This window comes from Vicugna pacos, chromosome 20 (assembly GCF_048564905.1).
Source record: "Vicugna pacos chromosome 20, VicPac4, whole genome shotgun sequence".
Classification (NCBI taxonomy): Eukaryota; Metazoa; Chordata; class Mammalia; order Artiodactyla; family Camelidae; genus Vicugna; species Vicugna pacos.
Genome location: NC_133006.1, coordinates 32157064 through 32182894, shown reverse-complemented (window position 1 = coordinate 32182894; position 25831 = coordinate 32157064). Strand labels below are relative to the sequence as shown.

Here is a 25831-nt window from a genome sequence, read left to right as displayed (position 1 = left end):
CTTTTCATCTAGGTTCAGTGTACAAAACCTGAGTGTAGAAAGTGGAGGCAACTCACCAAGGAAATCCAGCTTACTCCACAGATAGCGAAGACCTACCGATGTGGTATGAAACCAAATAGTGCTGTGAAGGTATGACGTTTGTTGGTTTTCCTTTTGAATTAACTGATATTAGTTTAGTTGTCAGTAAATAGTAATGGTGTATACTTTTCATGTATTGTGTCGATCACTGAATCAGGATTGTGTTGGTCCACGTCTAACAGAACCTCAACTATACTGGCTTAACCAATTAAGGATTTTATTCTTCTCTCATTATAAGCAATTTAGGAGCAGTGTGTCCAGAGTTGGTGTAGTTGCCCAAGGAAGTCTCCTTCTAGTTTCCAGTTTTGCTGCTTGATGGTTCAGCCACAGGATTGTTGCTGCACTGTCAGCCATCACTCCGAATTCTAAGCAGAAAAGATGGGAAAGGCAAAGGGCGAGAGGGGTGTCCCAGCCAAGTCTCTCCCTCTTTTATTGGGAAACCAGGAGCTTTCCTGGAAGTTCCACCAGTAGATTTCTATTTTTAGCTCATTGGCCAGAACAGGATCATGCAGCTACTCTGAACGACAGCAGGGACAAAGGAAGAAGATATTTTATAACTGGGCATGTTGCAGCATCAGACAAAATCCAGATCCAGTTAGTAAGGAAAACAGGATGAATTGGGCAGTTAGCAATCTTCCACAGTTGGTATAGTTGCCTCTTTTGATATCTGGCAATTACTTAGTGTTTAAAAATGTGTGATTGCTTAAATGTGTTAGAGGATTCATCCACAAAATGTCTCTAGTTCCATCAGTACGTTAAAGAATATTAGGAATCACCATAGTCTCAGAAACAAGGTGCTTTAAAAAATTTTTTTTTTAATTTCATTCACACATCATAAAATTCACCCTTTTAGAGGATACAATTCAGTGGTTTGTAGTACATTCACAAAGATATGCGGTCATCACCAGAACATATTTTCTTAGTTCAAATATTTCCCTTTGAAAGAATGAAGAGCTTTATAAAGTTTGTGATGAAGTTTTTAAAAGCCTGGGATTTAAGATATAAATACTATTAAAGTGATTCATAATTATTCTTAAACGTATTTGGAAGATTTCGCAAAGTGAAATGGTGAGAAAAGGTATGAACGTTTAGAAGTTCTAAATTTTGCAGAAGTACTACATAAATATAATCTTAGGTTTAAAAAAAGTAAATTGAATATATGTATGTATGTATGTATAAATATATACACACATATAATTTAAAAAAAAGAAAGTTCTCCCAACCATCTCTTCCTTCCTACCCTAATAGATAACCAGTCTTTTTTTTTGTAATATGTGCTTTTTAAAAGAATTAATTTACTAATTATGTCTTTTTTTTTTTGTCAGGAAGGAGGTAATTAGGTTTTATTATTTATTTTTAGAGAAGGTACTGGGAATTTAACCTAGGACCTTGTGCATGCCAAGCACTCACTCTACCACTTGAACTATACCCTCCCCCTCCAGATGACTACTATTAATGATTCATTTATTTTACTAGACCTTTTTTTTATGCTGTGATTACATATTTATGGTGTGTATTTTTTAAGACTCTTGATGCAAATGTCTAAACTACTTTTTTAAAAGTTTAAAGAACTATAGCTCAGAGTGATCATTTTATCAAAACCTTACCTGCATTGAGTGGTGGTATTTTTAATTGATGTAAAATTTCATCTTGTTTTTAAAAGTGAGGTATACTTACATGTTGTAACTATATGCACAAATTTTAAGTGAATTTCATTGTGTTTTGGAAATGTCCACACTGTGTAGCCAGTACCCCAATCACGATATACAGTGTTTCCAGCATCATCCTAAAACATGCTAGTTATTTTCTTCCCTCCCACCAGTATTTTGATTGCCAGTACCCTAAGCAGAGTTTTGTCTGCTCTTGAACTTGGTAGAAATGGAATCAGATGGTATATATTTTTTTGCATTTGGTTTCTTTAACTGAGTAAAACTCTTTGAGATTCATCCATATTCTTGCATGGATCAGTAGTTTTTTCTTTTTTTGAAGGGTGGAGTGGGGAGGTAAAGTATTTTCCCCCCTTTTCATTGCTGAGTAGTGTTCCACGGTATGGATGTACCAGTTTGTTCTCCTGTTGAAGGACATTTTATTGTCTTAAATTTTTCGCTGTTCTAAATAAAACTGTGGTGAACATCTGTGCTGGTGTTTTTGTGGACCTGTGTTTTCATTTCTTGAATGTAAATACTTAAGAAATTTCTGAGTCATATGGCAAATTTATGTATTAAGAAACTACCAAATGGTCTTCTATAGTTGTACCAGGCTACAGCATTTGGTGGTGGTACATTGCTTTGTTTTGGTTTGGTTTTTTTAGCCATTCTACTGGGTATGTATTGGTTTATCATTGTGGTTTTAATTTGCATTTCCCTGGTGACCAGTGCTGTTGAACATCTTTTCATACGCTTATTGGCCATTCATAGTTCCTCTTTGGAGATATCTTTTGAAAGACAAAAAACTCTTCTTGTGGAAGTTCTTTATGTAATCTGGAAATGAGATATGTTATCTTGAATATTTTTCACTGTCTTTGTCTTGCCTTTTCATTTTTTTAATAGGTCCTTTGATGAGCAGGAGTCTTTTAATTTTGAAGCCTGGTTTATCCATTTTTTCTTTTCTGCTTAGAACTTTTTGTATCTTTTCTGAGAAATCATTGACAGCCTCTCAACTTGCACAGATAGTCTTTTGTTTTTTCTTTGAGGAGGTTTATTGTTTTAGCCTTTCTATTTAGGACACTAATCTATCTCGAGTTAATGTTTGGGTTTGGTATAAGATACAGGTCAAGATTCAGTTTTTCTCAGATAAATTTTTAGTTATTCAAAAGATACTTTTTTCCCCATTGAATTACTTTGGCAACATTGTTAAAAAAAATCAGTTAGCCATCCATGTAGTCTGTTTCTGGACTCTCTTCCGTTGAGCTCTTGTTTATCTTCTTAAAATCAGGTAGTATAAATTCCTCCAACTTTTTCTTTTTAAGATTGTTTAGGCTATTTTAGGTCCTTTACATTTCTATAAAAATTTTATTATCAACTTATCAGTATTTAAAAAAAACTTTTGGGATTTTGATTAGAAAGCATGAAATCTACAGATCATTTGAGGGAGAATTGACATCTTTACATTTTTTTGTCTTCTAATCCTGGGGTCAACAAACTGCAGCTCATGGGTCAAATCTGGCGCCCTTTACCTGTTTTTGTAAATAAAGTTTTATTGGAACATAACCATACTTATTATGTATTGTCTATGGCTGCTTTCATTCCACAGTGACAGAGTAGTTGTAACAGAGACCATATGATTCATAGAGACTAAAATGTTTACTGTCTGGCCTTTTGTAGAAAAGGTTTCCTGACTCTTGTTCTGACCCATGGGCATAGTGTATCTCTCCATCTTTTCAAAGTCTTTAATTTCTCCCAACAGTGATTTCTAGTTTTCACTAAGGATGTGTTCTGTTAAATTTACTTGTAGATATTTTATTTTTGTGTGTGTGATTTTAAGTAGAATGTATTTTTAACTTTTCAAGTTGTTTGTTGCAATTCTATTAGAAATACAGTTTATTTTTGTATATTACGTTATACTGGAGACTTTATTGTCTTGTTAAATTCCACAGATCTTTTTGGAGATGCCTTTGGGTTTTCTATAATCATACCAACTGTGAATAAAGAATGTTTTGCTTCTTTAAAAGACTCTTATCCTTTTGCTCTTTTTTTTTCCTTACCTTATTCCATTGGTCAGGACCACCAGTACAGTGTTAAATAGAAGTGGGAGAGTGAACTTCCTTGCCTTGTTCCTAACCTTAGGAGTGATGTAGTCAGTATTTTATCGTCATGTGTAATGTTGGCTGTAGCTTTTCAGAGATGCCTTTTATGAGATTGAGGAAGTTCCTTTCTAGTTTGCTGAGAACTTGTATTACCTTTTATGATAATTGTATGTTTTTTTTTAATCTATCAATGTGGTGAATTACACCAATTCTGGAATGTTGAAACAACCTTGCATTCCTGGGGGGAAGATTCCACTTGTTCCTAATGCATTGTCCTTTTACCATATTGGATTCAGTTTCCTAATATTTTGTTAAGAATTTTTGTGTTTGTGTTCATGTTAGATACTCTTTGTCATTTTCTTTCTTGTAATATCCTTGTTAGGTTCTGCTGTCAGAGTTACCCTGGTTTCATAAAACGAATAGAAAAATATATCCTCTCCATTTTATTGAAGAGTCTGTAGATAGCTGATATTATTTCTCAGTTAATGTTTGGTACAATTCACTAGAAAAGCCATTTAGGCCAATTTTCTTTGTGAGAAGTTTTAAAATTACAAATTCAGTCTTTTTAACAGGCTACTGAGGTGGTTTATTCTATCCATTTTGGAAAATTGTGTTTATTAAGAAATTTGTCTGTTTCATCTGCATTGTCAAGTTTGTTGGCTTAAAGCTGTTTGCAGTGTTCTCTTATTTCTCCTTTTAATGTCAGTGGTATTTATTGTGGTACCCTTCTTTTATTGCTGATGTTGGTAATTTGGGAGTGAAGGGTGGAAAGCATTGATCTAAGCCTGGGATCAGGGTCCTGCAGTTAACAAGTCTTGTTCTAAAACTTTTCAGTTTAGCCCTAAATTGATTCTTGAGCTCAACCTCCAGAGTAGAAGACCTCTCGGACGCAGAGAAGGGAAAAAAAAATAGGAGGGGGCTCACTCTGAGCGAGTGGGTCATTCACTTTCCAGACTGAGTGGTTGCACTGATGGAAACTGGAGTTTGAGTAAAGGTACTGTGAGCTTGTGTGGTGAAGGGGAGCGTGTCTAGCTAGCAGGAGCAGTACCATGGCTGCACTGACCTTAACCAGCACCTGTACTCCAGATTACTTTCCACGTGAAAAGTAGACTCAGTGGCATATCATTATATTTAAAGAAGAGTTCAGCCAGGGAGCAGTCAAAAATAGCAGACTGTTTTAATAGATACTTACTAGCTTTTGGGTCATTTTCACTCAACCTATTTCAGCAGGGCTTCTAAACAGTTCCAAAAAATATATATATGTATGTGTGTGTATATGTATATATATATAGGCTCATTTGCATAATAATGTTATGTTACCAAATACTATGTGTGATTTTCACATTAATAGTTTACATTAAAATCATTTTGTACTGTGCTTTGATTAACTTTGGTTTAACTGTAGTTTAGAGTTACCCATAATTGCTCCTCTTTTTCACTTGCTGATAATGGAATCTAACTTTGACTTCATCTCTACTAATGGTTCAAATTATCCATGTCCCTTTTTTTGGTTACTTGATTTTTCTTCCGGTGTGTCATTTATGATTTCTTCAATTTAAGTAGTTTTTGAAAAGTTTAAGGCTTTCTTTAGAATGAGTTTGTTTTTAGACACATGTTATGTGTTCATCATTGAAAAATTCAAGCAGTGTAGAAAAGAACAAAGATGGTTTAAAAAATTCATGCAGTCATCTTCATGAAATAACCATTATTAAATGAGATTCATTCAAGAGTATTCATGCATGTATACAAGGAGAAGGCCTAGTGGATAAATAACTTCCTATTAAGGAAGCATACTATATATGCTGGTTGTACATAAAATGATTGAGTTTAATACAACATAATTTAAAATAAGTTAAAGAAGCCAAAGTGAAATAAGAAATTGATGCACATAAGACAGTTATTTCTTCATTTCAAGAAACAGTAATTTCTTTCTTGAGGGGGCAGTAATTAGGTTTCTTTATTTACTTCTGTTCAAAAAAATTTTAATGACAGTACTGGGGACTGAACCCAGGACCTTGCGCATGCTAAGCACTCACTCTACCACTGAGCTATACCCTTCCCCCAAGAAATAGTAATTTCTGAAAGCTCCCTAAAAGGTTAAGAAAATACATGATGAGGATGTGAAGAAGTTGGAATCACTCCAGCTTTTCAACAAAATGGCATGTTTCAATTTTAGATTCTATGAATTGACAGCCTGCTGTGAAAGAGGAAGAAGTGCACTGACAGCATACTTCAGCCTACCAGTTTTCTCTCTCTCAATTTTTGTTAGTGTTTTGCTGTTTTGTTTCTTTTCTTTTCTTTTCTTTTTTTTAGTTTAGTCTGCTCTGTTGGAATATCATTTTTCCCTAGGACCGTATTTCCTTCACCGTTTACTCTTGTCCTTACGTGCAGTTACTGCTCCCCACAGTTGCGCTTACCACAGTTCCTTCTATCCCAGTATTTATTTTGATTCATCACCTGGTTGGATGTATTTGAACATCAAGTACTTTGTGCCCAGGAGAACTCGGAGGTGTCAGATTCCCTGTTTTTGAAAAACACGTGCCTTTCGCTTCTTCCACACATCTTAAAGTGGAAAGCTTTATGGTCTTCTTAAATCCCAGTTTCTAAGGATGGTATCACATCTTTTAAATCTCTTTCCCGACCCCTCCCTAAGAAGTCCTCCTTTGAGACCCTCCTGTTACAGGCTGATTGATTACCATCCATAGCCTGAACTTTTGAATTATTTCTTTAAATGGTATCTCTTGACCCAGAGTCCTTTTGATTTTCAGCTTGGTCGTCTTCTGTTAGGGACAAAGTCTGGAAAGGTTTACTCGTAAAACACCATTAAAAAGAATGGTAGCAAACAACACACACTGTTTTGGGGCTTGCTTTTTGCCATTTAGTATATCTTGAAGATGCCTCCAACCCAGTACATAAAGATCTCTTTGTCTTTAAAGACTGTGTAATAAAAAGTCCACTGAATGGATGTATCATGATGAATTTAGCATGATCGAAGGGCATTTAAATGACATTTAAATGTTTACCATTGGTGACAGTGCTGTAAAAACTAGCTTTATATCTATATTATTTTTCAATGTATTTGTAGGATCAAATCCTAGAAATAGAATTGCTGTGTCAGAATATAGACAGTTGTCTTGATAGGAAGTCATTCTTAGACATGAGAGCATTTTTAATTTGTGTGTAAGGAGTAAAGAATGAAGGCAGACACTCACCATGTACCCACCAGCCAGTTTTAGAAACAGAACGTTACCAGTGCCTCCGTAACTCCCTGGGTGCCCCTCAGTAGTTCTCTTCCTCTTCTGCTCCTGCAAGAGCGAACAATATTTCAAATTTTGTATTTATTATTCTTTTGCTTTTTGTTATAGAGTTAATACATATGTATGAAACCCTAAATAACGTACAAAGTTTTGCATATTTTTACACTGGTTGCAAACCAGATCCTGTTGTTTGTCTTCCTCTGCAGCTTGCTCTTTGCCTTCACACTGAGGTTTTTCAGATGCATCCATGGTGATGCCTGCAGCTCGGCTTCATTGCTTTTCCCTGCTGTGTAGCGCTGTACTGTGTGACTCCGCTGCAGGGCGTCTGTTCTAGAGGATTTTCTAGTTTGGGGCTGTTATACACAGTGCTCCTGTGAGCCTTCTTGCACGTCTCTCCTCGTGCACACATGCCAGAGTTTCTCTGCAGTATATCCCAAGGACCAGAATTGCCAGGCCATATGGTATGCCAGTCTTCAGTTGATTTAGGTAACTTTTCCACTGGACTATGACATACAAACGGAAAATGCTCAAGTCCAAGTACATAGCTCAATGAATTTTCAGAGTCCACATGTAGGCAGCTCCCAATAAAGAAGTCAAACCCTTACTAGCCCCTCAGAAGCCCCCTTGTACCCCCTTTCGCCCAAGACATCCACCCCTTTCCCCCCCACCTACTCTCTGACTTACACCGCTGTGGGTGATTTGCTTGCGTTTGCACTTTGTATCAGTGGGATCCTACAGTGTGAGTGCTTTTGGATTTGGCTGCTTTCACGTCCTGGTACATTTGTGAGATGCGTCTGTGTTGTAGCGCGTGGTTGTAGTTAATTCTCATTGTCGTGTAGGGTGCCACTGTTTGAGTATAATACACTTTATTTCCCCATTCTGCTCTTGATGGGCTTCTGGGTTGTGTTTAGCTCTTCCCTCTTACAAACAATGCACCTTTGAATATTTTCTAATACTTCTCTTGGTGCACACGGACGAGGGTCTCTCTCAAAAACACAGGCAAACCTTGTATGTTTGTACTTCGCAGATACTGCGTTTTTTACAGTTTGAAGGTTTGGGTGAACAAGTGTTGTCAGATGATAGTTAGCATTTTTTAGCAATAAAGCATTTTTTAATTAAGGCTTGTATTTTTTTAGACATAATATTGCTGTACCGTTAATAGGTAGCAGTGTAGAGTAAACAATTTTTGTATGTGCCGGGAAATCAGAAAATTGATTTGACTCACTTCATTGCGATATTTGCTTTGTTGCAGTGGTTGGTCTGGAACTGAACCCACAATGTCTCTGAGATATGTCTGTATAGCAAGGTTAGAATTGCCTGGCGTATGTGGGGAGGGTACAGCTCCGTGGTAGAGTGTGTGCTTAGCATGCACAAGGTTCTGGGTTCAATCCCCAGTACCACTGTTAAAAATAAATAAAAATAAATAAACCTAATCACCCTCTCCAAAATTGTTGGGCGTATCTAGTCATCTCTTAGGTATCTATAGGGATTAGTTCCAGGAACCCTCAGATACCAAAATCCGAAAATGCTCAAGCTCCTTATATAAATGGCGTAGTATTTGTATATGACCTACAGGCATTCTCCTGTATAGTTTAATCATCTCTAGATTACTTATAATACCAAATGCAATGTAAATAGTGGCTGGTGCATGGCTGGCGCATGGCAAATTCAGGTTTTGCTTTTTGGAACTTTCTGGAATTTTTTTTTCAAATATTTTTAATCCAAAGCTGGCTAATTTTGTGGATGTGGAACTCACAGATGCGGAGGGCCAACTGTAGCATGTACATCTTAAGTTATACAAGATAATGTCGAATTATCATGCATTTGAAAGTTTTGTAGTTTGTCACGTTGTTCTCCAAAGTCGTTATATTCTTTTAGATTTCCACTCAGGACATCTTACACGAGGAGCTGTGTTCCCCGCACCCTCACTCATGCAACGCTTTACCACACTTTTTTCTTGCCCAGTCTAATTGGTGAAAAGGGGTACCTTATTGAAGGTAGATTGACACTGAAGACTATATTTCATAATTTAACCGAATTAATGCTTTTTTTGTTTGTTTTGGCAGCCCGAGACCTCAGATCATTGTTCTCTTCCAGAGGACCTAGTGAGTATTCCTGTGTGTTCTAGACTAGAGTTTGTCCTGCCTTTGCTGATAAGTACTATAAGAAAATGACAATAACAGTTTTATGAGTGTCTCTCTCTTTATTTGGTTGCTAATCAAAGCCTTTGTTTTTTGTTTGTTTTTTGCAGGGGGGGAGATAATTAGGTTTGTTTATTTATTTTTTTTGATGGAGGTACTGGGGATTGAACCCAGGACCTCCTGCATGATAGCCAGGTGCTCTACTGCTGAGCTACACCCTCCCGCAAAGGCTTTTTAATCTAACATGATGACTATAGGATAAAAATGCTAGCAATAGAGCTATTATGGGTGATCCTCTCCCAACTTAAAAGAAAACCCTGAAATTTTATTGCTTTATGTTAAAAGGAAATAAAAAGAAAGAACTTGACACCTTGCCTTCCTACAAGGATCAGGCTTCTTATCCTTGTTTTTCATGGTTGACTTTATGACCTTCTCTCCGCTTGAATCCTTCCAGGAAAAGAACAAGAGGCCCGTAATTTGATGGTCTTGGCCCCGATTCAGCCGTGAGAGTGTTCTTGTGTATTCTGATCTCAGCATAACTGCTTTGCCCCGTCCCTGCCCAGAAACGGAAGGGGAGGCAGCTGGCAGAACCTCGTCACATTTCATTTAAGGAATCTTTGCTACCGGAGCGGGCAGATTCCATAGTCCATATTCAGTGGCTGTTTCAGAAAATGATTTTTTAAAAATTCTGAGTTATTCTGCATTACAGTGATTCAGAATCGTCTGTAGTTGTTCTGGATGTCTGAAACTCGGGGACTGTGGTTGATGTCTAGGCAAAGAGAGTTGACACCTTAGCAAGACTACTTTAAATCCGTTCTGTTACATAAAGGGGTCTTGATACCCACACACACACACACACACACACACACACACACAGTTAAAAAAAAACTAATTGCTTGTACCCTCGGACATTTCCATAGTAAAGCAGTGGCCCAAATACTTTCTGGATTTAGGATAGACAGGATGAGATCGTAGGAAGGAAAACATAACTTTAAATACCATTACAAATGCCTTATGAATCTTTCCCCTAATATTCAGACCATTTTCCACTCAAGGAATCTGAACTTGAGGACAAAGGTTGAATTCTCGGGATATGAGAACTTCAAAAAGTTTGAATGAGTCCTGGATGTTCATCTGCCAGTTATTTTTGTGTTCAGTTAAGAAAGAGACAGGAGCAGGTTGAGGGCTGTATCACCTTACCTTCTTCTATGCGTGTGAATTCTAGGGTCACTTTTCAAGCAGTTTCTACATTTTAAGTGCCCATGTTAGTTTCCTAGGGCTGCCCTAACAAATTGCCACAAACTGGGTGGCTTAAAGCAACGGAAATTTATTGTCCCATAGTTCAAGAGGCCTTAAGTCTGAAATCAAGATGTCTTCAGGGCTGTGCTCCCCCTGCAGGGTCTGGGGGAGGAGTCTTCCTGGCCTCTCCCAGCTTCTGGCATTGCCAGCATTCCCCAATGTTCCTTGGCTTGTAGACGCACCACTCCCCATCACTCCTGTCTCTGTTCCGTCATCACCTGACCCTCTTCCTGTGTCTCCCCTTCTCTGTGTCTCTTCTCTTCTTATAAGGACACAGTCCGGGTGAATGTAGGGCTCCCTCTCCTCTAGTATGACTAATTACATCTGCAAAGACCTTGTTTCCAAATAAGGTCACATTCTGAAGTTCAGGGTGGATGTGAGTTTGGAGGGAATGCATTTTAACCTAGTGTAGTGGGCATTTCATTAAATATGCTAATAGGTTGACTGTGTCAAGCCCAGTTTCTTCAGTGGTATGTGTTCTAAAGGTGACAGTGGGACTTCTGATGGCATAGGAACAAAGTGATGGCCAGGTGTCCTGGAACGGCGGGTATGCTGAGATCACACACTCAAACAGCAAGACCAAGTGCTAGATTGTCAGTCACTGTTAGCATTTCTCGTGCTCTAAGGCAGAGGTTGGCTAGTGCGCCCTCAGGTGGGCTTCTAGGGGAAAGAAAGCCTGAGGGGAGGTAGCTGGATGGCAGGGGCCTCTCTTGGGTCCTCACTCAGTTTTCTAGCACAGCTGCAAGATCCAGAGAGTGGAAGAGAGTGGGAAACGCTTGGGTTTGTGTTTTTAAGGCACCTGCATCCTGCCTCTGTGTGGTCCGTTTCGAGTGTCAGGACCTGAACACTCAGTTTTACTCCGTTCTTCGGGGCTGAGCCGGGAAGGGGTCCCTAGAGACACCCCCGGTGTGTCGGAGAAGGAACTGAAGCTTCCCTTCTTTTTGGTCCAGCACAGGCTGGTCAAAGGCAGCCACACGGAAAACAAACCTTGAGAACAAAGGTTGCAAACTGAAAAGCCTTCAGGGGCTGGGCAGGTAAAATGAATATGGGAAGCAGTTGGGAGTAATTCATAGGGTATGCTGGGGCTTGTAGTGAGCTGAAAAATGCTTGCCCCAGATTTGGGCTCTCTCTCTCAGAAGGGCAACAAAATGCATCTTGAGTTTGTAAACCCCTACTTGATGGCAAGTGGCATTTGCTTGGAGCCTGGAGAACTAACATCAGAGGGTCCCTAAGCTCAAGGTTCTCCTCTGTCAGATACTTCAAATTCCTGGAGTGAGATCACGTTTTAAAAAAGGCTGTCTAATACAGGATTGGTGGCAGTGTTGCTTTAGAAGCCAGGTAATTTTATTTTTCACAGTAGTTAGTCATCATGGGGCTGCTTTGATCCAATGACTCCATATGTTAGATCAACTCTAGAATGAGATCACATATTTTCAGACTGAAAATAGCTTTTTTGGTTCAGTTCTCCATGGAGCATCTTATTTTTCTTTTCTTTTCTTTTTTTACTGAGGTGTAGTTGATTTGATGGTCGTAGTGTACTTTTTCCTCTGAAAGAGTTTTAGTAGCCTCTTGTAAAAAACAGTAATGTGTGACTCTTACCATGGAGAATTATTATGTTCTGCTGAATTTTGCAATTTCAGTTATCTTTGGATCCTAAGTAAAAAGTAGAGAGTAGAAGATATGTGATTACTATACAGAAAGAAATTTCTCATGTTAGACGTAAACACTGTATAGTCAGTGGGTGCAGCTTTGAGACTTACCTGGTGTTGGTGGGATTCTTGAGGGAGGGGGCTGTTACCGCAGATCTGAAAGAACTTGGCCTGGGAAACATTCTCTGCAGGTCTCATCAGCTGTTTTTGTTTCTAAATCTGCCTGTGCAGAACTCTGGTCTAGGACTGCAGAGCGGGCAGAGGCAGAGCAGAAGGGTTAAGGATGAATGACGTGACAGGAACCGTCTATCCTCGGCTGACTCTGCGTGTACATTTCTTGTCTGCCTCTGTCCCTCTTTGTCTCGCTCTGCCCCGTTTCAGAGAGTGTCGGAAGTTTCCAACCACTGGTGGTACTCCATGCTCATCCTACCTCCTTTGATGAAAGACAGCGTAGCAGCACCCCTGCTCTCTGCCTACTACCCCGACTGCGTTGGCATGAGCCCCTCCTGCACCAGCACGCACCGCGTGGCCAGCGACGCCAGCCCCGGGAAGCTGGAGCACGCCAAGGCCGTCCCCTCTGTACTGGGTGAGAGCTGGCCCTGGCACCCCCTGCTTCCCCTCCCTCTCTTTCCCTGGAAATGTGTATGAACAGGATGCAAAAGATGTTTTTATTTCTTCCCCAAATGTGTGCAGCATGATACAAAGCGCCTCATTATTTCATGGATTTGGTTAGCCTGTGATCACTCATATCATTTGTATATATGCAGTTAATTTTTCCCTCAGTCCCTGGAAGAGCCTGTAACACTTGTCCAGGGATCGCATTGACGGAGCTGAATGAGCATTTATTTGAAAGTTGGATGGCTGCATGATTTGATGGTAACGCCCACTCACTCTGACAGACCGGAAGAAAGTTTTGACTGAGCTGCCCTTCTTTTTTCTCTCTGAGTCTCTCTACTTCTAATTATGCCATTGATTATCTCAGCAAAGTGATCTGCTCTTGAAAAAACTTTAAACTTCAGGGCAGGCAGACTGATGACCATTTACTTTAAAGTGACATTTAAACATTCTACATCAGAATTCTTGGTGTGCAGGCAAGAATTCTAGATCTTCTCTTGCACACTGATAAACTTGATTTTTTTGATGGTGCAAATTGATTTTGACATTGTGGCCCTATCGTAAGATTTTTAACTAATAATACTGGGCCCTCTAAAAATGTAGATGTGGTTGAGTCAAAGCTGAAGTGATAAATCCCACTGTTAACGAAGGTAGAATGAAACAGGCACTCAGATACTGTTAGTGGGTGTACATTTATGAAGGACAATTTGGCAGTATGAATGAAAAACCTTAAAATAAATGTTCTTTGACCCTAGGAATTTATCCTAAATAAATGATCAAAGATTATCAAAAGTCAATCCAAGGATTTATGTGGCATTGTTTACAGTAGTGAAATAATTGAATGAATTTTAAATGCCCAGTAATAGGGGAGAGGTTAAATAATAAGTAAATAATAAGATGATATATGTCCATTGAAGTCATATTTAATGACATGGGACAGTGTTCTTAAAAAGCAGGTAGGAAAAACAGCCTTTTTATTGCATTCTTCTGGCTTTGTGAAAACAAATAGCCGTTATGTTAATATTTTCTATTCATAGAAACAAAGCTAAGGATAGACTATACTCCTAAATGTTGACGCCACTTAAGGATTGTTAGGGGTTAGTGACTGTTACTTCTGTGAACCTAATAAGTTTTTGATCGGAAAAATCCCTATGAAAGTTACTTTTAAGATATATTTCTTTGAGGAGTTGGCATTCAGCTGGGTATGGAATTTTAGCCTTGCAAGATGAAGACGTTCTGTAGATCTGTTGCAAAACGGTGTGAATATACTGAACACTACTGAGCAGTAACACTTAAACATAATTAAGAAGGAAAATTTTATGGTATGGATTTTATTTTTTCCCCTACAATTAAAACTTAAAAAAATTCCATGCCCCAGAAATTAAATTTGTGAAGAAAGAATGGAGAAAAAATTGTTAAATTCATGCCTATTTTGTCTAACTAGGCAGAAGAAGTGGAAATTATTACATAGGCCAGACTGGGGAGTCTCGGCTCTCCTTTTTGGCTTGTTTTTGCTCTTCAGTTTACCCAGATTTGGAAGTTACAGCTTGTGGAATTTGCCCGCTTGCGTCTTCTCTCAGTTCCAGGCATGAACCGCTACTTCCAGCCGTTCTACCAGCCCAACGAGTGCGGCAAGGCCTTGTGCGTGAGGCCCGACGTGATGGAGCTGGACGAGCTCTATGAGTTCCCAGAGTATTCCCGAGACCCCACCATGTACCTGGCTCTGAGGAACCTGATCCTTGCCCTCTGGTATACCAACTGCAAGGTGAGTGCGGGGCCTGTTGGCCTACAGCACGGGGACACCGACTTCCGGTGAAGAGACGAGATGCTTTATCTGTGGACGGAACCTTTAGATCTGGGTGTCTCCACCTCGGCATTGCTGGCACTGGGTGGATGTTCTCTGTGGGGGGGACAGTCCTGTGCTTTGTAGGATGTTTAAGCAGCGTCCTTGGCCTCTGCACTAGATGCTAGTAGCACACCCTGCCTCCCACCCCAGTTGTAACAACCAAAAAGTGACTCCAGATATTACCAGATGGGACAAAGTCTCCCCTTCTTGAGAACCACTTTATTTATTTATTTTTTATTGAATTATAGTCAGTTTATAGTGTTGTGTCAGTTTCTGGTGTACAGCACAATTCTTCAGTCATACATGAATATACATGTATTCATTTTCATATTCTTTTTCAACTTGAGTTGAGAACCACTTTAGACCATACGTCATCAGAATTCTTGACTCTCTAGTGACCGAGTATAAGGTGCAGGGTTTGGTTCAAGGATTTCCAAGGGCAATGCCAGGAAAAAAAAGACTAAAACATTAAAGACTGGATTAGAAACCCCTTGAAGGCAGGAATTCTTACCTTGTTATCCTCAAACATCTGAGGCCAGTGACTTGCTCTCTGCTGGGACTGAATAAATGGTCGGGGGCTCCCACAGTGACCACCTTGAAAGGGATGAAGATAAATTGGGGGGTGGGCAGGGTGGGAATACAAGCTTTTTTTTTTTTAAACAAAGACTTTCCTGACTCTTGTATTTTTCTGATTTATTAATTTCTTCTACAATTATTTGAGTGACTGCTGAATGCAGAACGTTTTGCAAGACTGCCAAAGTAATCTTGATTAAGGAACGATATTCCAGTTCCACCCTGGTATTTCCCTGAGTTAGACTCCAGTCTGAGATGACCTGATTAAGTTACGGCTGCAAATGCAGTTTATGTGAATTACGCCCAGGTGAGTGGGTTGGGCAAGGTAGAGTTACTCATTTCCTCCCCAGCAGGCTCAAGGTAGGTACTCAATAAACATTTGCTGAACTGAAGAAAGTTGTGGTCAGAATTTCCTGTGAATAAGTTGTGAAGACAGATCCTTCAGAAACAGCCTGGGGTTCATTTTTCTTCACATTTCTTTTTCATTGACCTTGAAATTTGACTTATACAGGGGAAGACTCTTACAGAAAAAATCCTGAACTGAGGAGTGTGGGTCTACTTTAATTTGTAATAAGAAGATAGGACATATTGTATCTAATACTCTAGTGGGAAAACTCATATATGGTTGCTTTAGTGGAGTCGAAGACTTTGAAATGATTTTTTTTTTTTAACGTCATGAGTACACACACATTTCTTAATCTTCCGCAGCAACCCAGGTCAGTGTCATGCATGTTATTTCTGTAGTATTTTGAGTATATAGTCATCTTCCCGTGTTTGATCAGGTTCTGTTGGAGCTGGGTTGGGAACAAGTAGAGGAGAGGCCAGAATTGGGCGCCACCGCTCCCCCGGCCCCTGGCCTGAGCCTTTTCTAACTTTATGACACTGGACCAAGGCCAGATTACTCTTGAATCTGAAATGGACCAAGGCCTGGCCAAAGCTGCTGTTGTAAACAGAGAAAGGTGGTGTCTTTTTTTGTTTGTTTGTTTTAAACAAGTTCCGAAGTCCATCCCTGCCATGTCTTATCAGGGATGAGAACCCAGTGTTTTCTGCTGCCAGGGCAGCAGCCTGGGTGTGTGTCCTGGCTTTTGTCGTGTAGTTGATTGAGTCAGGAATATATCTGTGGTGTGGTCTGCCCCCATCCTCCCCATATCAGTCATTCTCTGTGAAGGGAAACTTATGTGATAAAATACAAATTGCCTTATGCTTCATTTGTCTCTTTCTTTTTTTCCTTCACCAGGCAGACCTCCCCTTGGTCTTACTATATCTTAGTGATAAATGGTAGATTACAATTACCTGGAAAGGTTTTTGTTTTTTGTTTTTTTTTTTTGACTTGGGGTAAAATACACACAACATAAAATTTACCATTTTCCCCATAATTTCACAGTTTGGTGGAATTAAGGACATATACAGTGCTGTATAACCATCGGTTCTATCTCGTTCCAGACCTTTTTCATTACCCCAAGAGGAAACCCCACACCCATTAAGCAGTGACTCTCCATACCTCCCTTCCCCCACCCAGTTTCTGGCAGCCGCTAGTCCTTTCTGTCTCCGTAAGATTTGCTTATTCTGGGTATTTCATGTAAATGGAATCATACAGTGTGTGACCTTCTGTAACTGCCTTCGTCACTTAGCATAGTGTTTTTAAGGTTCATCCCTGTCATAGCCTGTGTTAGTACTTTGTTTCTTTTTATGGCCAGATAATAGTCCACGGATTGATAGACTCCCTTTCGTTTATCCATTCATCCACCGATGGACACTTGGATGATTTCTACCTTTTGGCAGTTTGAACAGTGCTGCTGTGAATTTTTTTGAACCTGTGTTTTCAGTTCTTTCCAGTAAATACATGGGCATGGAGTTGCTGGGTTATATGGTAATTCTGTGTTTAGCTTTTTGAGGAACCAGGCGTTGTTTTTGGTTTGTTAACAGTTTGGTTTTATTTCCAAACACAGGAAGCTCTTACTCCTCAGAAGTGTATCCCGCACATCATCGTCCGGGGTCTGGTGCGTATTCGATGCGTTCAGGAGGTGGAGAGGATACTGTATTTTATGACAAGGAAAGGTCTCATCAACACAGGAGTTCTCAGTGTCGGCACCGACCAGCCTCTTCTTCCTAAAGATTACCACAATGTAGGTGACGGTAACCCCAGCAATAATGCCACCATCGGTCATGACAGATGCTGGCACATTAATGTTAATAATACAAGTAAAATGCACGTTAGCACCCCAAAAGTTAGGAAGCAGGACTTTTGTAGAATATGTTTTTCTCCAGGAAAGAGAATATCAAGCGTTGTTCCCCTAGATGGCAGAGAGGAGGAAGGGTAGGACAAATGCTAACGTGTTCTTTAGGAAAATAACTCCGTACAGACGTCAGAGAAATACAGATGAACCAGCGTTACTTGGCACTTAGTACCTCCTGCAGCAACTAAAGCAGTACGTTGTTTCATTGCTCTAATTGGATTTTTGTTCCTTTTCTTTTTTCTTTTTCTTTTTTTTTTTTTAAAGAAATCAGTCATCATTGTTGGGGCTGGTCCAGCAGGATTAGCAGCTGCTAGGCAACTGCATAACTTTGGAATTAAGGTATGATGTGGGGGACATGGAGGCCGAAACAGATGGCTGACTGCTTCTTTGGTCCAGATTTTCTAAGGCTTAGAAACTAGTTCCCGATTTCAGTGAAGAAGGCTCATACATTATATCTTTATGTCTTCACAGTCGGTTCTAGCAAAGGTACAGAATTTGAAATCGGTTTAATGAAAGAAAGGTAGAGGAAATAGAAACTCTTTTTCTCTTCCCAAAACCAGCTTTTGGGGAGGATTTTAGACTCTGACATGCACGATGGAAGAGAACCTAAGATGATATTAAAGAGGAAATTCTTGACATGCAGTTATTGACACAACAGTGGAGAAAAAGCCCATGTTTCTGTAATAGTTTGAAACAATTAGCAGCTTAGAAATTCATCATTTCCTATATGAAAATTTCTGAAATATCCAGTTAAATGTTCTTAGGCAGATCAAAGGCACACTTTGAACCCTACTCTGGAAAACAAAAATCTTTGCTTTTGGAAGCAAGATCGAATTTGTTAACCCAGGGTTGAGACAGAATTACGTGACTTTGAAAATACTGTATATATTTGAGGTAGCCTCCTTCCCCAAGGAAAAAGGTGGTCTTTTTTTAATCTAGTATGTCACCTTATTCCACTTGTTCAAAATTAACCAAAATCACACACACACACACACACACACACAATTTGCAATTCAGTATCTAGTTTCTATTAGATTCATTAAAATCTCCTAGATTTCTGAGACTTCCTACATCTGACTCATTTCTCCTCTTTTAAAAATTTGTTTTGCAAGGACTTTGGTTTTCACTTAACCAAACGTGAAAGTCTGTTTGGTAAAATTGAATTAGTGTTTCTCTGTGCTCTATCTGGCTGAAAGAAATGGCAGCTTTTTTTCCCACAATGTCTTCTCTCACGGAGGAATTTCAGAGATAAGAACGTTTTCGGTGGCTGTGCCTCGGGGAGGTTTTCCTTTTGGTGGAATGGAAGACCTGAATCTTGGATTCTATTATGTTGCTGACAGAATGGAAGAATCTTGAGTTGAGTTTATAGGAGGCATGTTTGCCTTTCAAAATATTTCCTAAGTGGCACTGAGCTATGCGGTGTTTTCGTTGATCATTTATTTGTATCAGCGTTAGATAGTAGGGCTAAGATTTCTTGTTCATTTTTCACTTGAGAAACCCACAGATTATGTTACAGGGAAAGTTACTCCAACTCAGAGTTTTGGGCGGGGTTGGGGGGTGCTGTCTTTAACGTTCAGACTTCCTCTTACGCTGAAAAGAAACGAGGTTCTGTGTTCATGTGCAGTCAGAGAAGCAAGGTGGGGAGGGTGGCATCATGAGTTGTAGCCTTTCCCGTTGGAGACAGTGAGGAACTTAGGTCTGCGGAGGAAGAATACTCAGGGACCTCTATTACTGCCTCCACTCTCTGGCCAGGTGATGAGGGAGACCCCCGGGAGACCCCCCTCCCCCTCGTGGTTAGGCAGTCGATTCCTCTGAGGAACCAAAGAGACTGTTAGTAGGGGGAACCTCCTTGAGCAGTTTGAAGGAGTGTTTCTCAAGTGAAAAATCTACAAATGAAATGACGGTTTTGCACATTTTCAGTTCCTACAACCAAAGAAGTGTAGCGTTTTGAGTCTCCATGAGATGGCCAGCGTCAGTAATTTGGAGGAGATAAAACAGTCTGAGTGTGGGACCATCCTGCTTTGGCCAAGTCCATGAAGTCTTACTTAGAATGACATATGATTTTTTTTTTAAATACGTAATAGTCATATCTTAGGGGAGTTAAGGGCCCATTTGCAATGCTAAAGGAATTTTGCTACATGCATAGACATTTCATAGGACAGAATGACCTCTTTAAGTTAGTTTTTAATAGTGTTTTTTAATTTATGGAATACTGTTTATTTTTTAAAATTTTTTTTTAATGGAGGTACTGGGGATTGAACCCAAAACTTTGTGCATGCTGAATGCACACTATGCCACTGAGCTATACCCTCCCCTCTGGAATACTGTTTAGTGAAAGCTTTCAAAATGCATTTCTTTTGCCGGCTCACCCATTCTTATTATTATGGGGTGTGAGAGGAACCAGTTGGCAGGGCTTCTCCAGCAGACCGCTCGCTTCACTTCTTGCTGGAGTGAGGCCTGTTGGTTTTTGACATCTGCTTTGACTCCTGTTCACATTACCTTCTTAAAATTTAAGGATGTTTCTCTAGTAATGTCGTAATACGTTAACCAGATACAAAACTCACGTAAGTGTGTCATTCTGCATTTATAATTCTGTGTTTGATGTGACTCTTCCATCCTGTTCAGCTTCCCTGATTGTCTTTCTAGGTGACTGTCCTGGAGGCCAAAGACAGAATTGGAGGCCGAGTGTGGGATGATAAGTCTTTCAAAGGCGTCACAGTGGGACGAGGTGCCCAGATTGTCAACGGCTGTATTAACAACCCAGTGGCACTAATGTGTGAACAAGTGGGTTTCAAATTAAGATTTGTGTTGTAAAGAACAGAAAAAAATTGTCTCAGTTTGCTAGTGTGTAGTATTAATATGCTTAGATAATATAGAACAATCCCAAATGATTTCTTGTTCCCTCTGAAAAGGAAATAAAACAAGTATAGTTCTTCCTTTCTTGGAAGGTGGAACTGGGAACTGAAAAGATTTCTCCCCTCTTAAGGTCTTCAGTTATATTCGTGCATTATTTGCAGGGTACTCAGTGAGCTCATTGTTTTAGGGTTGCCAGATTAAGCAAACAAAAATACAAGACTTCTCAGTTAAATTTGACTTTCAAATAAACAATAATTTTTTAGTGTAAGTAACGTCCCAAATATTGCACGGGATATTTTGCATGCAGTATTTGGGACATATACTAAAAAAAAGTATTTATTATTTATCTGAGAATCAAATTTAATTGGGCTTCCTGTCTTGCCTCAGGCAACCCTATATAGTTTCTCTGAAGACCTGGGGTAGGCCCATGGTTTATTCTGAACTATATATTGACAGTCAGTTGAATTTCAACTTCTTTGAGTGTTTGTGTGTTTGTGTGTTCTTTTCCGTGAGATTTAGTAGAGGAGATAGAAATGTCAGAGCAGGGAGAGGCAGTGCCCAGCGGTGGCCTCTGAAACATCCTAAGTATTGGCTGGAAAGCTGTAGTGTGCGTGGCGTAGAAGCTGTCGCTGTCCCCTCCCAGTCTTAGATTCCAGGCTGTTTTTTCACTGCCCGACTTTGCTGCCGTCCCCTCCCCCAGCACCGTCAACATTTATTTTTGAGAGGTACTCGACCCTTTTCTCCATGAGAGCTCTGTCTAATTTCCGCTTAGAACCTGTGCCTGTTTTTTCCAGGGAAACATTTTTCACCTTCTTATTCTTATTATTTTGAAGCTTGGCATCAGCATGCATAAATTTGGAGAAAGATGTGACTTAATTCAGGAAGGTGGAAGAATAACTGACCCCACTATTGACAAGCGCATGGATTTTCATTTTAATGCTCTCTTGGATGTGGTCTCTGAGTGGAGGAAGGATAAGACTCAGCTCCAAGATGTCCCTTTAGGAGGTATGGGGAGAATGGTTCTGATTTTTCCGTCTGAGTCTCATTCTAACCTAAGCTTGATTAGCGGTAGCGGCATTCAACCACGAGGTGGGATGGATGCAATTTAGAATAGTCCTTGGGAGCAATCCTCTTGGACTGACCGGTCCACGAAGGGGAGCGGACCTTCCTCACGGGAACTTGAGATGCGTGTGCGTGCTCACACACATCTTACTTTACACAACAGCCAGTGCTTTAAAAAGTCCCAGAGGGAACTTACTTTTAAGGAAACATGTGGTAAGCTCTAGGTGAATAACTAGCCACCATACAGTGACTTTTCTAAATAAGAGTTTCTGTATGCCAGCATTTCTCTTTTTTTTCCTGAACAGTTGGTTAAAATTTATTTTTTTAAAGTATATTTTGTTTAAGCATACAAGAATGTATACTATAATTTAGGAATTTTAATTCAAAATTTTTAGGCTTTGGTACTAAATAGACAGTATTAACCACAGTCCTTTAGAAGATACGACTGTAATAGCTCTTTTCCATAAGAGTGCCAGCTTAGATCTTACACGTTATGTTGCTTCTTAAATTGATATTTACTTACCCTGTGATTTTTATAACCTGAATGTATTCAGTTGTAGCTCTTGGAAGCATGTCAGGGTTTCTTAAAGTATGACCATCTGAGCTCAGTGGGCAGGATTTTTGTAGCGGGGTTGGGGAGAGAAGGTCATTATGTTTATTTTATTTTATCACTATTATTTTTTATGGAGGTACTGGGGATTGAACCCAGGACCTCTTGCATGCTAAGCACGTGCACTACCACTGAGCTATACCCACCCACCTCCCGGTTGGCAGGATATTAATTTGCTTCAACTGCATGTTTCTGTGCAAGGTTCTCAATTCTTCATCCTTGTATATACACCATCTCTGTTTGGGGCAAACTTAGCAGCAGGGACTGTCTGTCTCTTCTTCTTATCCACCACCCCCCCCTCCTCCCTCCCCAACCCCTCTTCGACCTCAACCCTCCACCTCTGAGACCAACCCGCATTCTAATGGCCCTTAGTAGGTGTTAATTGACAAACCATAACAGAACATTTTTAGAAACTTACTGGGGTCAACAGGGATCATTTAACCAAATGTGGTCATGTCCAGACCAAATGGCGAGTTGTCAAATTTTCTGGAGCTGAGGACAGTGACTAGACCAATGTGCAGGGTGCTCTCAGAATTTGGTTAGTGTTTTTGCACACGTGTGGGAGTCCCTGGGTGGGGTTTTTCTTACGCTTCTTTTAGGGTCACCAAATAAAAATAATATATTTTTTATATTATGAAAATTATAATACTGCTTTGTCTTGGCCTTACTTAAAACAAGTTATTAAGGGAGAATCAGCAACACTTACTGTGTAAGTAGTTGTTTCATCTTATTAATATATTTTTTGAAAGGCTTTAATAATAGTGCACATATCTCTATATGAATTTACAGCTAGAGCCCACCTCGCAGTATGTCAGCTGTCTGACAGCTCATCTTATTAGCATTTAGCTGAAAAGACCAAAATATAAACACTAAGAAACTAGTGTGAATTTCACAAAGCAAGTGTGCCAAAGCTTTTAAATATTATTATTTAATATTAATATAATAAATTAATATTAATACAATAAATACTATTATTAAAGAAATCACATTAAGGCTTTTCTCATTCTGTTTATGCTTTAATTTTATATACTGTCTTAGCAATCTTGGTTCTTCCCAAGCCTCTACCAAGCCTAAAGGGAAACAGACTCCACAGCAGGGGGCAGGAATGGGATAGCTGCAGGAACGTGCTGAAAGTGCACGAGAACCCAGCAGTGTCGGGGCAGAAGCCTGGCACAGGTCCGGAGGTGCCATGGACGTGCCCTTACTACAGTCTAGCATAGGATGGAACATTTTAATGAGAGCCTTGAGCTGTCAAAAAAAAAAAATAACTGATACTCGGCTCTGTTTCTGTTCAAGCACATGCTTTGAGTCTGCAGGGCGCATGTTGGATGGTGGTCGCCCTGGGAAGGTTATTAAGAAGTAACCTGTCACGCTAAGATTTTTATGATTTGTCAGGCATGAGCCTCCTCCCCGCCTCCAAAAAAAGAATCTAAGACAATCATTAGAATGGTATCTCAGGGCTGCGTCTGTGTAGATGAAAGTCCAGCTGAATGGGGTAGATAAGTGCTGGGTGTGTGATAACAAAGGAGCGATTCCTGAGGCTGGTAGTGGCCAGGCGATGCTGGTCTGTGAAGGATGGACGGCTCTGGGCAGCAGGGGGAGGGCAGTCCAGTGAGGGGAGAGGTAGGAGCGGGCTTCGCAGGGGTGACTTCTACCAGGAAAAGGTTGAGCAGCAGCTCTGCAGAGCCTGTAAGTGGGCAGGTCGTGGATGCTGTCTTTGGAAGGGCTTGAAATGTGCTAACACTATCTGGCTATGGATTTTGGAATTTATTACATAGGCAATGGAGAAGCAGCAATTAAAGTATTGAGACAGAAGGTTGGCATGGCAAAAGGCCATAATGGAATAATTGGAATGTTTGGGAGAGGAGTGAGCCAATAGTCAGTCTATTACAGGTCCCCTCATTGAGGTGAGATGTTACAAGAACTTGACTTTAATGCGGTGGCCAGAAGGGGAAGGAAGCCTCTCCCTGTCTTTACATGTACAGGGGCTACTTTTCCAGTATCTCCAACAATAAAAGTTTCTCAACTAAGCAGAAACAAAACATGAAGATACAGAACTTGCATAGCTTTGTTCCCAGTTAAGATAAACTCTTACTTCCTGAGAGAACCCCACCTTATCAAGACCTCCTTCCCTGAGTTTCCCTGGAAATAGGTCGTTAAAGTCTGGGGCTTTGTGGGTTGAAGGAGGTGGAACGCAAAAAACAAACAAATAAATAAATAATTTCGAGAATGATACTAAAGCTGTTTTCTCCTGCTTTGCTCCACTCCCATTACAGAAAAGATAGAAGAGATCTACAAAGCTTTTATTAAGGAATCTGGTATCCAGTTCAGTGAGCTGGAAGAGCAGGTCCTTCAGTTCCATCTCAGTAACCTGGAATATGCCTGTGGCAGCAGCCTCCACCAGGTGGGATTGGGTTTTGTGAAACGCGTGCTTCAAAAATGTGTTTCTGCGTGTGTCTGTGTTTTAGATTCAAAATAGTGAGCTTGGCTTGGTCTGGATCAACAGAGATCAGTGGTTCTGCTGCTTAACAGTTCAAGAACCATGACTTTAGATTATGTGAACCCCACAGTGGTTCTGAAGTTCTGAAACCAGAATAGAGTATCCTCTGCAATTACGATCTGTCCCTCTTGCTAAAGTAAATTTACACTTGATTCGTATCACCAGCTGTGATCTTGGTACTTTGAATAGAGGTTCCACGATGAGTCCTGGCTTAATTATCCTGCTTGTGACACTTGATGTTTCCATTTGATGATTCTTTAAGATTGAAATAACATTTTCCCCAAATCATGCTGCATTTCAGCCTCTGTGGAGTTTCACGTTGAAGACACCTAGGCTGCGTGTTTGCATGCGGGGTTGATCGAATGCGCTTTTCCTCTCCTAGAATTCTTTTGCGGGGCTGTTGATGTATATAATACACCTCTCATTTTAATCAGGCAGTGGGTCCCTTGCCCAAGTCTTACCTACCTTCTGTTCTAAAATAAGCTTTCCTGTGCGTTACCCAGAGATTTCCTTCCCCGGCCAGAAGTACCACCTGGGTTTATCTGTTCGGCCCCAACCTCCTTCAGGTTTTGCCCTCTGCCCTCTGGCCTGGGGTGGCTTTTCCCCACCCTGGGCTCCTTTTTGGTCTGCCAGGCACAGGCTCAAGGCTTTACACCACCTCTGTTTCCCAACCTCTCCTGATATTTCCCAGGTGTCTGCTTGTTCCTGGGACCACAATGAATTCTTTGCCCAGTTTGCTGGTGACCACACCCTCCTAACTCCTGGGTACTCCGTCATCATAGAAAAACTGGCGGAGGGACTAGACATTCGGCTCAGATCTCCAGTGAGTATGGACAGCGGCTGGAGGCTCTGGCTGGGCCTGGCGTTTGGGGGATGTGAAGTTCGGGACTTGTGGATGACACAGGAGACGGGTCCCTGCCTTGACAGTCAGCCAGTGACTCCAAGTGCTTTTGATACTGTGATCAGTAGCGTTATCCTTCCCAGTTAGGCTGCCACTGCTGTTCGGAAACAATAGTGGCTGAGATGCACTTTTATAATCAAGCGTTCAAGTTGCTCACCACCTCCCTGTCCCAGGGCACTTACAAATACTCATAAATTTCCCTTTCAAATTCTTCGTTCCTATGCAATTGTATTGTACATTGTCATAATCATAGAGGCAGTTATATATAAGTATCTATTTCACTTTACACGGTGTTGTAAGGATTTTTTTCATTTTCTGACATCGTGTTTATATGTTTTAGTGGCTGCACTAAAGTTCCCTGAAGTAAGCGATAACTTACTTAGTTCTCTGAAGTGGTAACTGTTGTTGAGTTCCCTGTAGCCTTGGAAAGTAAACTCATGTAACAAGAGAGCTGGAAAGGCT

At 40.3% G+C, this 25831-nt stretch overlaps 1 protein-coding gene and 1 non-coding gene across 2 annotated transcripts in view; one reads left to right on the top strand and one right to left on the bottom strand.

The window, feature by feature from the left end:
- Positions 1–25831, top strand: part of KDM1B (lysine demethylase 1B) — a 46914-nt gene that overhangs the window by 8876 nt on the left and 12207 nt on the right. Inside the window, exons 6-15 of the mRNA XM_072945611.1 lie at positions 13–129; positions 9147–9185; positions 12551–12755; positions 14365–14549; positions 17153–17329; positions 17705–17779; positions 20087–20224; positions 21130–21301; positions 24245–24372; positions 25160–25291. Of these exons, the coding sequence (XP_072801712.1) occupies positions 13–129; positions 9147–9185; positions 12551–12755; positions 14365–14549; positions 17153–17329; positions 17705–17779; positions 20087–20224; positions 21130–21301; positions 24245–24372; positions 25160–25291 (1368 nt within the window). The remainder of the gene's footprint in view (positions 1–12; positions 130–9146; positions 9186–12550; positions 12756–14364; positions 14550–17152; positions 17330–17704; positions 17780–20086; positions 20225–21129; positions 21302–24244; positions 24373–25159; positions 25292–25831) is intronic.
- Positions 9371–9443, bottom strand: TRNAD-AUC (transfer RNA aspartic acid (anticodon AUC)). The gene has a single exon. It is a non-coding gene; the product is annotated as a tRNA-Asp (tRNA).